We start from the raw sequence: 15,022 nt of genomic DNA, 5'->3' as shown, positions 1-15,022 counted from the left end.
TGGATGGCTGCTGTTTCCCATGATTCTTCTGGATCTTGCCATGCATCTTATGCACTGTCAAAGCATTTCTCTTGGAGTTCTTGCCTGAAGCCTCCCTCCTAACTGATAGTCAATAACGTTTCATCAGGTTTTTGGGTTTTTTGTTTCTCGCTCATGAACTTTTTAATATAAAACTAGTTCACTAACTAATCTCCCCTTGTTTTGCAACTTTTAGCAATATCAGCTGATTGAAAACATTGAGTCCTCTGAAAAATATACCATTTTTGTCCCAGGAAACCATTCAATTGGGGAATATTGTCATACTTCCAACATCACAGAACTGGTAAGTTCTCTGTTTACAGCTCGTGTGTCGTTATCAATTACGGGGTCCATATTGTACCATCAGGCTCTAGTCCTGCATGCCTAGTGAGGAATTTTGCCTAAAATTATGCATAGCGTGACCAGGAGAAAGGAGTTGGCAATGACAGCAGGGAAAGGCGGCATTGGGGGGTAGGTGGAGTTGTAGTTTGAGAGACATCTAACATTAGGAAACGTGGCGGGAAGATGTCTCTGGAGTGGTGGGTGAAAGGAAAGGGGTCTGGGGCAGCATATAAGGAATTTTCCTGGCCATATTTCTGATGACCACTGCTATGTAGTATTGGCCATTTTCGATATCTGGACTCCTTAAAAAACACATTTAAAATGTGATGTGCATGTAAGCAGATCCAGCAAAAATTTCTGACCTCATGAACCGTGCTAGTGATTCAGGTAAATGTCCAATGCTTTAGAAAGGTTTCCTGACACCATTCGGGTTTTTTGATCAAAGCCGGTTGTACAGTGTTGATGGACTTAGTTCATTATTGGCAATGGCTAGCCATCGGATTATGGATAACTTACTGTTCCTTTTACGCTCTACTTACCTTTAGCTGTGAAACAATAATACGCTAAATGTTTTGCTTCCTGCTGGTTCTGGGTTGCAGGATAATGCCACGGTGCAATACCATGTTGTACTTGGAGACAAACTCTCCTCTACAGACTTGAAAAGTGGAGTCCATAAAGCCACAATGTTAGGATTCTCCTACTGGCTACAGTTTTATAACTCCACCCAGGTAAGGATGGGGGAAGTTTTAGCTGCAAAATTTGTTGGGGGAAAAATCAACAAGGTTTCTGCAAAGGGAAATAATTTTCTCACCAATCTACTAGAATTCTTTGAGGCAGTCAACAAGCATGTAGGTAAGGGGGTTCCAGTGGATATAGTGTACTTAGATTTCCAGAAAGCCTTTAACAAGGTCCCTCACCAAAAGCTCTTAACCAAAGTTAGCTGTCATGGGGCAAGAGGAAAGACTCTCATGGATCAGTATTGCTTTAAAGGTAGGCATAAATGATCATTTTTCAGAACAGAGAGGTAAATAGTGGTCTCTGTTGGGACTGCTGCTGTCTCTGTTGGGACTGCTGCTGTCCAACGTGTGAATAATTGATCTGGAAAAACAGGATAAGCAGCAAGTGGCAACGTTTGCAGATGATTCAAGAACATGTTGAGATCTAGGGGTGAAAAACAAAATGGAAGCGCGAAGTATTAGTATCCTGAATAGCACAACGTTTTCCCAGGGAGTTATCTTCTTCGCCCATCTTCTCCGTGAGTCTCAAAAAACTTCTAGTGGGGGAGATGTATCAGTCAGCTCTCCTCCTTCAGAGCAGAGGCAGTCTGTTAGGGGAGAGAGCTTTCTAATGTGAGTAGGAAGATCTGCATTTTGGTGTTCGGTTATCTGAATTAACCCCTTCTGGTAATGAGCCTGTCAGAACTAAACTAAAGCAAGCATGCTTCAGGTCTGCTCCATTTTTAGTTGGGAGGTCTTCCTGGTATAAGCAAGGGCTGCAGAAAGGGGTGGTCATTATGCATGAGATGTGATGTCTTCCGGGGACACTTGAGGTGGTTCTACTGATGGGACCATCTTTTGGATGAGGGGAGAGTTCCCCAGCCCTTGCTACTGAGGTATTCAGGTCACTTTTTGTGAGAGTTTGTGGAGCTGACCCCTGTGCTGTGTTTGATCTAGATTGTGGGTAACCACATTCCGCCTACCTTAATCCACTGTAGTTTTTCCTGGAGGAGTGTCTGCATGCACAATAGTTGATGCAACTATCCCAGTGGTAGACGAGCAAATGTCCAGCCTAAAAGCAGCTGGCTACAGTCGGGTGGCGGCTCTGTTGTTGTGATGGTTTCCGATTGTCAAGCAGGCTTTTTCCCTCTCTTTGCAGACATTTGTAAATAACGTCCGCTTGGATGGGAAATTTTTCGAAACCAAGAACGGGATGTTGATTGGGGTTTCTGAGGTCCTTCCGATTCAGAAAAACCGTTGCACTGCCAATACCACGGTGGTTCACAGGGTAAGTAGCTTGTTATAAAGACTGTCACGGCATTAGAGAGCGCTCTGATTGACAGTCTTATGAACTCGTCGCATCACGATGGCCCGGAGCAGCGAATCTCAGCTCTGCCTCGGTACAGAGCAGATGCTCACTGTTGAGCACCTGTGGAGGGCGAAGGTAAAATTAATTTCTTGCCAGTATGAGGAAGGAACACACCAGTTAAGCGGGGTGGGGAAATCACGTGACCCTCCATGTGACTCTGCTGCCAGCCTGTGCCCCCAAGCTCTTTCATCTCCCTTTCCCCATCATACCTGGACCTTGCCAGACACTTCCTTGCCACCTGGTGTTCCAGGCCCTACTGGATTACTTTCACCTCTGAGTGCCTGCAACTCTGATGCTCTGGGGAGATGTGGGGAAGCCAGCATCTCTCAGCATCGGGCCCCATACTCGCAGGTATAGTTCAATAAACTGCCACGTTCCCAGACGTCATGGAGGCGTAACTCCATACACTGTGATAGCTAGGAAATGACATTTCCCGTCCAGAGAAGAGGCTGTTCGGGGAGATTCTTAACTCCTCCTGGGTGCAGAGGGGAGATGAGTCCCATTGGTAGCTCAGCTCAGATGCTACAGGATTTGTTTCCCGTTATGTTCTGGGAGCCGTGTGTTGTATTCACAGTTTCATGTTAAAAACAACCATAAAGACATTGTATGAAGCAAACCCATATTAGCGAGGCCTTTGCCGGCTGACTCGTTATTTTCTCAGTTCATTGTTTAGAGCCAGCGAATAATGGCTGGATCCACATGATTTGATGAACATTTTATACCAAGGGTCTTAAACTTCCAGTCCACGGGCCAGAGAAATGTGCAATCTGGCCTGGTACTTTCAGCGGCAACCTGTCTGTTACTGGCTCCCAAGCTCCGCCCCTTCCTGCCATTGCCCCACCTTTTCCCCCCGGTACACTGCCCCCAAACTCTGCCCCTTCTTGCCATTGCCCTCCCTTCTCTCCCTGGTACACTGCCCCCAAGCTCCGCCCCTTCCTGCCATTGCCCCTCCCTCTCCCCCCCCATGAACTCCCATCCATGAGGACATGGCTTTGGGGCTCACTGGGAGGGGCGTGGCAGCAGCAATCAATCCCCTTAGACTCCCCATGGCGGCAGGAGCGCTCTGTGCTCTGCTGCCCCCATGGCTCCTGCTGCTCTGGGGAGCGTGGGGGGGGGGGCGTGACCACTGCTGCAGCGTTGTGCCAAGCCCTGCCAGTGAGCCCCAAGACAGGGTCCTTGGACTAGAGTGGAGAGGGGTGGTGCGATGGCAGGAAGGGGGCAGGCGTTGGGCCAGCAATGGATAGCCCTCCACAGCCTGCCGGGAGTATATATACTATAACTAGCACAAGCAGGATGTTCCTAAGGGACCGTGTGTGACTTGTCCTGTTTCTTGTCCCCTAGTTGAAATGCGCTAGGTGTGACAGGGGGATCAAGTGTCCTTCCGGATCGGTCCTGGAGGTGAGTCTGACGGTTGCATGCAGTTCAGTGACAGCAGCGGCTCTGTTTTCAGCCGTGAATGTGGGAGATGTCAAGCAGGAGGCCGACCCACTAGTGGCTCATTCTTCCCTTGTGCTCATTCAAGAAATGAGAGAGGTGTTTCCTGTGTGACCGCAGGTGGTTGAGGTTCCCCTGGGGGACTATGGCCGCTGAATCTGCTCGCGTGGCCCACAGCCATATTTGGCTCACATGGAAGCATCTCTTCGGAGCTTGCAGCCTAGAGTGGGGACCCCATCCAGCACGGTCCCTGTCACTCTGATCCCCTCTGCCCTGTAGGGAGCCAGCTGGTCCCCATGGCTCTGCCAGTTGGTTTCTTTAGCTGGGTTGCTGTGAGGCCCCGGGCCAGGGAAGAGGCCGTTCGGGGAGATTCTCAGCTCCTGGGCACAGAGGGGAGATGAGCCCCAGTGGCAGTTTGGCTCAGATGTTGCAGTGATGGTTTTAAACCTAAAGACATAGTGGCAGCGAAGTCAGAATAGAGCCCAAAGCTGCTGTGTGAAGAGGGAAGGACCAAAGGCCAAGTAGAGGCAGGTGGAGAGCCTGAGACTGTTACCTCCATTTGTTGGCGGGAGGGGCAGGAAGCGAGGGGGGCAGAATTTAGAGGTGGAGGAGAGAGGCAGATGCACTGCAAATACATTTGTCTTCAATGGCTCAGAGAAGAACTGTATAAAGATTTCCCCACTTCACTTTCATCTCCACACGTCCATCCCAGAATGGCTTCCCCTCCTCCTTTGTCTGAAGCAATCCCAGTGCAACCATTTCAACTGTCCACTCCACTTGTGGGGTGCACCCTGAGGCCTTGCCTGACACGCATGGGGCCAGGGCTGGATTCGGGGGCGGGGGATGGGATTCTGGTGTTCTGTGGTTCCATACCCAGCATGCACCTGGAAAGAGTTATGGACAGAGAATGTGTTTCGGTGTAACCAGCCTGAGGGGGGATATACAGCTGTACAGAGGGCCAAGCACGGGGCTTAGGCGCAATTAAGTCTCATTTCGGCCTTGTTTGGAGGCCTAAAGTGGTGAATATTCCTTGTGCTGGCCCTCTGAATCACAGCACGTGACGCAGTATCACCTAGGCCCAAATGCTGCTCTGTAGAACCCAGCGGAACCTTCCTTGACTTCACGGCCCATCTCGCACTAGTAACAGTGAGCAGGATTTGGCCTCAGAGCTCTTGCTTTTCCAACCCTGCTGCTAGTTAAAAACAGTTCTGGGAAACGATGGATGTTTTTCCAGCCTCAGCGCGTCACACCGTTGGGCTCGCTTGCCTCTCTCCTTTGCCATGTTATTTTTCAAAGACTCAGGAATGTTAGTAAAATAATCGAGCTAATCCTGCTGGTGGTGCTACACACCGACACGCGCACAAGGCACGTTCCCCTTTGCAGGCAGACATGTTGGTTTTATGGCAAATAAAAGGGAAGATTATCAATCCCCTGGAGTTATACCCATCAGGGCCTGTGATGCTGCTTTGTCATGCTTTGACATAGTTTGGTCCTTATTGCCATTCTTATACACAGGATGAACGGTGGTGGTCTTCTCTTTCACCAGTGCGCGGGCTGGCTCTGAGAGATGCCTCCTGTGATGTGCTGTTTGCTTATAATTTGTTTAATTGGATCTGCAGGAAACCTCAGACAAGAGGAAGGAGCCACACTGTATGTTTAAATCTGGACAATCCAAAGAAGTTGGCTGTTTTTTCACCTGCGTTAAAGTTTCCTTAGTAAGTTAAAAATGTCATGTACCTTCCCAATTTTGACATGATTGGGAAGGACAAATCTGGTGTTTTCATATTAATAGGGGCTCTGTAAGTGGGTCCTGGGGGGGAAAAAACCAACAACTTACATTTCTGCACATTTGACAGTTTTCTATGTGGGGGGTTTTGTAAGTTTTTCTAAATTTTTATGTGCTGCCCCTTTTGGAGATTAGTCAATGTGAATGTTCCAGTTGGGGGGTAGAAATTGAAGGAATCTATGATGGGTTGGATTCTTTGGGCTGTCACCTGATGTGCTGAGATATCAACGAGCCTGCCTTTTCTGTCAACCTGGGCACCCTTTAACCCTGTATTGCTGAGTCAGACTCTTAAGCCTCCTCCAGCAAACACACATGTAGGGCCACACCCAAGTACAGACAGTACAGCTCCTGAGATCAGTTCTAGGAGGGCTCAGCTTCAGGGATTTGCCACAGTCCCCAGATGTCCAACCCCCTTGGGGTGCAAACCCCACATTCCAGGAAAGTAGTCTCCTCCCTCAGTATGAAGGAAGGCATGCACAACTTCTCACCCCGCCCCTGTTACAAATGACATGAACTGGGTTCTATTACAAGCAAGAAACAAGTTAACTATAAAAGTGTATTTTAAGTGGCTAATGAGGTAGCAAACAGAACAAAGCAGATTACTAAGAAAATAATACAAAACAGAATAACTAAGCTTGCCAGCTGCAGACCTTTTGTTTCCAGGTGTTTTCAAGTACCTCTTTGGGTGGGGAGGCAGAGGAGAAGCAAATTGAATACCTTGATTGTTTTCCTCTCCCACCTTGTATATGATTTCTGTAAGGCAGGAATCCCTTGTTTGACTCACCCCTGCCAGTGGGAAGAGGTCAGTAGTCCAAGATGATGGTTAGTATCAGAGGACTGGGTCACCTGACTCCGTAGTATCACAGCATCCATGAGTCAGGGACAGGAGGTCTGCAGGATGCTCATGTCTTTTCACCTTGTCCTGGATGATGGCCCATTAGCCTCATAAGTGCCAACTCTGTGGGTGCTCCAGGGCTGCAGCATTCACGGGGAAAAGTTAGTGGGTGCTCAGTAGGGATGTAAGCGAATAGGCAACTAACTGATGAACCTAGGCTTGTTGGTTAGTCTAGTTGATGACTCGCATTTCCCTCCCCCTTGTATCAGAGGCAGCAAGGGGGGAGGAGGAGCTGGTGCTACGGGGAGCTGGCTTAAAAGCTGGTTCTCCCCAGCACCATCTCCGCGGTGCTGCCTGCCCCACCCCACATGGTGCTGCCTCTATTGGGGGGGGAGCAGAGGGGGTTCACAGCGCATCCCACAGAGCAACCTGTGCAGTGAACCTGGGCCTGCCATGGGCAGAGGCTGCTCTAACAGCAGCCCCTGTCTGGGGGGGTCCCAGCCAGGTGGGCAGGCAGCCCATTTGAGTCCCAGCTTCTTCTGGGTCCGGGACCTCCCCCTGCTGCACCATTTTAAATGTAGTAAGCGTTGGGCAGTTATTCCATCTCCCATCGACTGGCTCTCTCCCATCTGACCCTCTTATTGGCTTGCCTTCCTTGTCTCAGCCAGTGATCTGGGGTCGATTAGCAGATCCAGTGGGGTCTTCACTAGAACTGCTAAATTGACCCCAGAAGCGCCAGTTGCCAGAGCATTGATCTGGCTGTAGTGTGGACATAGCAATACTCCCACAGCTCTGCAAACCATCCTCCAGCCCCTGCATTTGCAACCAATTCCAGGGAAATCCCTCAGAGCACATCAGCATTACACCCAGAGCCTTGGGCAGTAGCCTCTTATTGTTCCCAGGTATCTCGATAGAAAGGGCTGTTTCATTGCTCCCTTTTAGAGTAGCACATCCATCCCCTCCAATCAGGTCTCTGATTATCTGTAGATCACACGTCTGCGAGACGGCCTCATCACAGGTGCCGACTTCCTCTTTCACTGAGGGGTGCGCATCCTCCCCCTGCTGCATCCCCCCCCCCCCAGCATGCTTTGTCCCTGCTTCTTCCCCATCCTCCCAGAAACACCACAAATCAGCTGTGTGCGGAGCTCTGGAAGCACTGAGACAGTGGGGGAGGTGTTGGTGGAGCCACTAGTGGGTGAAAGGTGCAGGAGGGAGGGGGGCACAGGCTGCTGGTGGGTGCTCAGCACCCCCTAATTTTTTCTGGTCACTGCTCCAGCCCCAGAGCACCCATGGGCTATGTCTACACTGGCGGGTTCTTGCGCAAAACCGGCTATTCTTGCGCAAGAACCAGCAGAGCGTCCACACGGCCCGCCTGCTCTTGCACAAGAAGATTTACAGTAAAGCGTGGGAAGAGAAGGCTTCTTGCGCAAGAGCTATGCTCTTTTCTAACAAGTGTAAGCTCTCTTGCACAAGAGCTCTTGCACAAGAGGGCAGTGTAGACGCGGGGCAGGAGTTTCTTGCGCAAGAAAGCCCTATCGCTAAAATGGCCATCAGAGCTTTCTTGCGCAAGAGAGCACCCACACTGCCATGGATGCTCTTGCGCAAAAGCACATGGCCATGTGGACATGTGCTTGTGCAAGAGCTCTTGCACAAGAACCTTGCACAAGATGTTCTTGCACAAGAACCCACCAGTATAGACATAGCTATGGAGTGGGTGCCTATGGCAGCCATTAATACCTTCTAGCATGACAATGTTTTCATCTGGGTCTATGCACCTTCCAGGATGTGTCCCCAGTACAGCCTGACTTCTTCTGAGTGAGCGCAGAGCTTGGCTTTTGGATAAATTCCCAGTTACAGCTTCTGTGGCTGTCTTCCAGTTTACTGTTGTTACCAGGCCTCTTAACGTGTTGTTTCTAGCTGCCAGCAGCGCTACGGTTTTGCTAGAATTAAATTTATTTTTCCTCATTTGAACTTCTCCCCCCATCCCAGAATGCTGACATTTCAGTGACATTGGTGGAAGTACGTTGATAGAAGGAATATTTTATTTTCAGTTGTATAATTTCTTGTCCTATCCAATTGCTAAATGGTAACTCGAGTCTCTCCTGATATGCAATGCTTCCTTTAGACTAGTGGTCTCCAACCATTTTAACCACTAGGTCACTTTTTCAATTTAAGGGCAATGTACGATCTACCTCGAACCCAAATACCCTTCCTGCCCTTTCTCTGAGGCCCTGCTCACTCCATCCCCTTTCTTCCTCCTCATCGCTCACTTTCCCCAGGTTGGGGTGCAGGCTCTGGTCTTGGACCAAGGGGTTCAGAATGTGGAAGGGGCTTAGCCCACGGTGGGGGCTGGGGGCCCAGGAGGGGTTTGAAGGTACAAACTCTGAAGAGTTTGGGTGAAGGGAGACTAACTTCTGGGGCAGGAGGTTGGGTGCAGGAGGAGGTGCAGGGCTGAGACAGGGGGTTCAGGAAGCAGGCTCTGGCTGGGAACCGTCTATCTGAGACGGGGTGGTGGAGCAGTGGGGTTAAGGCCGGGTCTAGACTCAAATGGAAGGCGTTGACATGGCGTTTTGGAGCATAAAGACTAAACCGATTTATTTTTGTGTCAAGACAGAGTTACTTGAGATGCTCTTGTCAACTCACCACAATCTTTAATAAACTTAGCAGCACCAATTAATACAGACGTATGAAAGAATGCTAACAGCATTCTAGCAGCAAATAATCAGCAATGATCAAACAAGAAAAGGGATAATCCAATACGTGGACCAAAGCGAGGTGACTTTTGATAGGGGAGCATTTTCCACCCTTTGAGATGCCTTACTCCCTCCTGTTGTCCTTTCTCAAAGGTCTCTGTCTGCTGTCCAGGTTACTACGGGCATATGTGCGAGACGTGCCCAGGGAAGCCAGGCAGCTGGTGCTCTGGAAATGGCGTGTGCCAGGACGGTATTACCGGCAGTGGGGAGTGTCGCTGTCACGAAGGCTTCCACGGCACTGCCTGTGAGATGTGTGAAGTGGGCAGATACGGAGCGGACTGCAAATCAGGTGATCACAGTTGCGATTGAACCATGGGGCTGCCACTGAACTCACCCGGGGAAGAATGAGCCTCTTTGCGTGTCATAGGGCCGCTTGCAGGATGTTTGCATCGCCACCGTCTGAACGGTCCCTGCCCTGGGGAGGCCACCTGGAGAACTTCCACGCCTAGGCCTTTCCATCTGGCGCGGCTCTCACAAGCCCTGCCGCACCCTTCATGGTTTTCATGGAGAAACTGAAGTGTTGTGTCTCCGATGCAGCAGCCAGGCTTCTCCGTGCGCGTGCGAGCTGTCTGGCTGACGGCGGCGTTGTGTGTCTCCACAGTCTGCGGGTGCAGAAATGGGCTCTGCAAAGACGGCTTGCACGGAGATGGGAGCTGCCAGTGTTTCCAAGGTTGGGAGGGCGTCACCTGTGAGAGAAGTAAGTGTGAAAAGAGCCTTACGCAGCCCGGGCCTCCTTCAGTCAGAGCGGGAAGGGACTGCAGCGCGTGGCTTGTTTTGGTTGTGTTGTGATGCAGCTAAATATCGTAGCCATGTTCGTCTGTAAATTGAAAAACCAGTAGTCCTGTGGTACTTTAGGCTGTGTCCAGACTCAGGGGTTTTTTCGAAAAAACCTCACCTGCGTCTAGACTGCAGCCGCGTTCTTTCGAAATTAAATCGAAAGAACGCGGCTTTTCTTTCGATGGCGGTAAACCTCATTTCACGAGGAAGAACGCCTTCTTTCGAAAGTTCCTCTTTTGAAAGAAGGCGTTCTTCAATGTAAATAGGGCTTCTTCGAAAGAGAGCATCCAGACTCACTGGATGCTTTCTTTCGAAAAAGCAAGCCGCTTTTTTGAAAGTTCAACGTGCAGTCTAGACGCTCTCTTTCGAAAGAGGCTTGCAGTCTAGACATAGCCTTAGAGACTAACCAAAACATATAGAATCGTGAGCTTTCCTGGGTCAAACCCGCTTCCTCAGATGAATTGGAGCCTCACCCACAAAAGCTCATGATACTTCGGATATTCCTGTCAATCTCTGAGGTGCCACAGGACTACTCGTTGTTTCCAAATATTTCACTTACCCTTTTTAGTGGTTTTCTTCCCTCCTTTTGACACCTTTTGACAATAGCCATCACCTTTCTATTTGCTGGTAATGGGACTCCTGAGATCCCACCTCGGCTCTGCCTCTTCCCCCAAGGCCAGGTCCCTGTTGCTCGCTCCTCTCCCATCACTTGCTGGATTGTGTGGTGGGGGGAATGGAGGTACACACCCACACCTCCCTCCCTCCACTGTGGGACTGGGATGGAGCTGCTGGAGCCTGACAAGAGCTGGTGAGGACTAACGACCTGGTGCCTCCCCCCCAGCCACCAGTAACCAGACTTCTGCCTTTTCGACTGCACTTTCCAGTTGAAAACCAGGCATCTGGCAACCCTATTGATGACACTGGGTGGCTTTGACTGAGTGTTGCTTTCAGGTCGTTTGAACCTGTAGTGAAAGCAAAACTTAGGTTGGTATGTGAAGGGAAATAGACAAACGGATGCAAATCAAACCTGAAGAAAAGGTTGGCATGACAACCCCGTCAATTGTAACAAGCCGTATATTCTGGTGTCTTATAGAGAATATACTAGAAGATTTACCCAATGCTTCATTTCAGTCATTGCTCTGGGGTGGGGGTTCAGGATGCAAGCTGCCCTGAGGTGGTGGGGGAGTTACCCCATCCCTCTCTCACTGCAGTAGCTTGGGGCCAGGTGAGAAGTACTTCTTCATGGCCGCTGCAGCTCCAGTGGTCATAGGTGGGGGAGGGGTTCATGCCCCCCGGCTGGAGCAGTTTGTCTGCCCCCTGCGCTCCCCAGCCAGAGTGAGGAATGCCGCAAACTGTGCACTTTCCCCTCGCTCCCTGACTAAGGGGAACAGCCAGCAGTGTCCCTGTAGAAATTCGGGGAGAGGGGGAACTTCGGCTCCTCTCCCTCTGCCCAAAGGGTGCCTTGAGGATGGGAGGCTCAAAGCTGGGGCAGTCTGGATTTTGGGGGGGGGGGGAGAGTCAACCAACCTCTTTCCCCTGCTTGGTGATTGTCTCTCTTTTCTGTATGGTTTTCTGAGAAGCAATCCTATTCCTGGCACTTCCCATTGTCCTGGCAAAACCAAACCCTGACCTTGCTTTAGGTTATGATGATAGGAAGCTGCGTACCAAATTTGGTGGTCCTAGCTCTTACCATTTAGGAGATGTTCTTGAGAAAACCGACAAACTTTCACAAAAACATAGTAGATATATATGTGGAGATATAAAATGTATCCCAGGTAATTAGGATTTTCCCATTAATCCCTTCCCCCACTCAAATTCCACTCAATCAGTTTTATCTCACGTTAGAATTTCAGAGTGTCTGGAGCTTAGTTCCCCCTAAACTGTGGTTCAAAGACTCCCAGCTAAACAAAGCTGAGCCTAGTCCCTTGTACTTGATTACAAAGACTGGACATGCAGGTTCTGAGCTCCAAATATCTCAGTATTTATTTTTCTTATTGTGGATCCATTTATGGAGCCAGCGTAACATACCGGCTGTTGTTCTCATTTGAACATCTACTATCCATGTACTGAAGAACCATGAAAATGATATGGAGTCAAATTTCTCATATGCCCAAGTGACTTAGGAGCCTAAAGGCTCACTGAAGTCCATGGGACCTAAGCACCTAGGTCTCTTACGTGCTTTTGAAAATTTGACCCCAGATCTTGGATGGTTTGGGGCCCAAAGTGTCTATGATGCATTTGTAACAATAAAAGCCAGTGGGAATTCAAATATTTTATATACCAAAACTAGACATGCCCGTGGTATAGCTTGGTGAAGGACAGATTCTTCCACTGTGCTGTTCTAGTGAGCCTGCTCTCTGCAGATTGAGGGTTCTTATCCAAGTCTCATTTGTAGTGATCTGCAGACTGTGCAGATCAGGTGAAATCCACCCTTTTGCAGGGAGCCAACCCAAGACCTTTGTACCACTTCAGTGCCATGTGACCCCTATTTTGAGGTTCATAGGCCTTGAGCTGGTGCTTCTCCACGTGCACAGGGGTGAATTTCCCCCTCGGTGAGTCCTGCTATGAATGGGGGCTCCACGCAAATTGGGAGGAGCTCATTTTACATCTGTTATCTTAGGCTGCTGAAATGGTGACACTGTTATGGACTGGAAACTGAAGCTGGGCTCCCGTTTTCTCTTGCAGGGATTGGGCTGAATTTATGCAATAGCACTTGCCACCTGATGGCCAAGTAAGTACAGCCGTGGTGCCGAGGGCATAAACCAGCGTGTGCGGCTGTTTTACATGGACTTGACTGCGTGTTTGTGAAAACATGGAAGGTTGATGTGGGGGACTGGACACTATAGATCATGTAGGCTCCGGCCTACTTATTCATTCCCCCTTTGAACTCACCGTGCGTGCGTGTGTACACATGCATAGGAACTTTTCCCAGGCACAATCAGTGGTGTACCCTCACCACAGACTGCTGCTTCATTGGCAGGCACATTCATTTCAAATAACATCTCCCTTCTGGAAATGAGACTAGCCGGCGGATTGAAATTCGGAACTGAAAAATGCTGGCACTCCGCTGAGCAGCACAGCAGGGCCTGGCTGGTTACGGGAAGCCCCACACATTGTTCAAATGTGGGAAGTTGGGGCTAATGTTAAGTAGGCTTAACTGCATTAACTAGAAATAGGTTTGGAGAAGGAGAGCATTGTACATACTCAGTGAACCTTTTTGTGCTGGAGACAGGTGCTTGGCTTGACCAGGTCCAGGTAAGACAACTACAATGCCAGCTTAAGAGCCTCTTCAGTGACCTGGAGTAGCCACCTCTTGGACCATAGAGGTCTCCGCAGCTCCATGCTTGGCCAGGCCTTGGATAAGCAGTGCTACACAGAGCAGTGTGTTTGAGATTGGGGTCACACTGGCTTCGAAGGAACAGGGCTGACACCAACTCCCTTCACACAGACACCCAGATGACTTTCCTTCTCTGGTCACCTGAGCCAGGTTAAAACCAGTGACTCAGAGAGAAGGTTTCCATTGTCTATGGCCAGTGAGCAGAGCTATTCAGCCCCCTATATTTTCATTTGATCTTGGATATACTCTAATGGAATAGGGCAGCCTTCTCTAATGCAGCTGCAGCGTCTACCCACTGTGCTTCATGCCCTAAGCATAGCACGCTCCTCTTAGTGAGCGTCCCTTGAGGCTGTTACCCAGCATGTGAAGTATTTGGATCTGGTTTTGGCATTGCAAAGAACAATTTAACTGCTTGATTTGGTTTCTCATGTTATATCCACCTCACTTCTGACCGTAGTATCCAGCTGTCATGGTCGCTGTAGACAGTATTCAGTGATCCAGCAGAATGCTATCAGCAGGGGTGAGATACGAGCAAGGATGTCATTGGTTGCTCTCTTCCTTGGTCGTTTCAGTTGCGTGAATGGTTCTGTCGATTCCCTGCCTACTTGTTCCTGCTCTGCTGGATACACTGGCAATGGAACCTATTGTTCAGGTATTTCTGACACTCGGGTGCCACAAGGCCACACGAATCCGCGCTCTCACAAGTGTTCCTGCTTTGAAAGCCGGGAGATTCTGGGTTGGGTCTGTGGAAGCATTGGGAGGTTGAGTGTATGCTGAAATGGCCCCCTGGACAGGATCATGCACATCCTGTTGCCCCCAAGTGAAGACCCTCCTGCAGGTTGAACCTGACTGGTGCCAAACCAGAGAATTTGCTGAGCCGTGGGAGGTCAGTATTGTCTAGCAGCATTGCCAGCACTTCCACTGCTTAGGGGACTCTTTGAAGACATTTAGGGGTAAATTAGAGCCAAACAGCCCAGAAAACTGAGAGCCAGCATTGGTGGCTATAAACAAACTTTATGGGACTGTGAGAAACTTGGCCACAGCCATAAGTGAACATCCAAGTCACTAAAACAGTGGTCCCCTACGCGGTGCCCGCAGGTGCCGTGGCGCCCACCGGGGCATTTGTGCACCTGCTGAATGATCTGGGCTGCCCCCCCCCCCAGCGTGCGACGCATGGGCAGCTCCTGCCCCGAGCACACGGCATATGCACAGCTCCGCCCCCCAGATGCGTGGCGCGTAAGCGGCCCCGCCCTGGGCACCCGGCAGCCCCGAAAGGTTGGGGACCACTGCAAAAAATCATGCTGGATTATGGATGTTTTTGGACCAGTAGGTTCAACTTGTACTGACTTCTGCATGAAGGCTTTCCAGGATCGGACCTAATGTAACCTTTCTGATATATCTAGAACCAGGGAAGGAACCATTCCTGTTTCTCAAGTGGATACAGAGAATGGCATGTGAATGGACTGAATTGTTTCCAGAATAAGTCGCTCGGCAGATTGTAGAATGTACCTTCTTAGATTGCTCTAGAGCAGGAGTGGACAATACGCAGCCCACAGGCTGGATGTGGTTTGCTGGGGCTTGTGTCTGGCAGCCCACCAGCGGCTAACCCTGGCAAACTGTGCTTGGCCTGTGGGTCATGTATTGCCCACCCCTGG

At 49.9% G+C, this 15,022-nt stretch overlaps 1 protein-coding gene across 4 annotated transcripts in view; it reads left to right on the top strand.

Annotated features, from left to right (window-relative positions):
* The window catches only part of STAB1 (stabilin 1), a 116,163-nt gene that overhangs the window by 65,341 nt on the left and 35,800 nt on the right, over positions 1 to 15,022 (top strand). For all 4 annotated transcript variants that reach the window (XM_075939384.1, XM_075939383.1, XM_075939381.1 and 1 more), the window contains 9 exons: positions 215 to 322; positions 960 to 1,088; positions 2,236 to 2,364; positions 3,787 to 3,843; positions 5,499 to 5,594; positions 9,347 to 9,542; positions 9,855 to 9,950; positions 12,716 to 12,761; positions 13,940 to 14,019. In XM_075939384.1, coding sequence (XP_075795499.1) covers positions 215 to 322; positions 960 to 1,088; positions 2,236 to 2,364; positions 3,787 to 3,843; positions 5,499 to 5,594; positions 9,347 to 9,542; positions 9,855 to 9,950; positions 12,716 to 12,761; positions 13,940 to 14,019 — 937 coding nt within the window. The remainder of the gene's footprint in view (positions 1 to 214; positions 323 to 959; positions 1,089 to 2,235; positions 2,365 to 3,786; positions 3,844 to 5,498; positions 5,595 to 9,346; positions 9,543 to 9,854; positions 9,951 to 12,715; positions 12,762 to 13,939; positions 14,020 to 15,022) is intronic.

The sequence above is a fragment of the Pelodiscus sinensis genome, chromosome 11 (genome assembly GCF_049634645.1).
Source record: "Pelodiscus sinensis isolate JC-2024 chromosome 11, ASM4963464v1, whole genome shotgun sequence".
NCBI lineage: Eukaryota > Metazoa > Chordata > Testudines > Trionychidae > Pelodiscus > Pelodiscus sinensis.
This window is presented reverse-complemented; position numbering and strand designations above follow the sequence as displayed.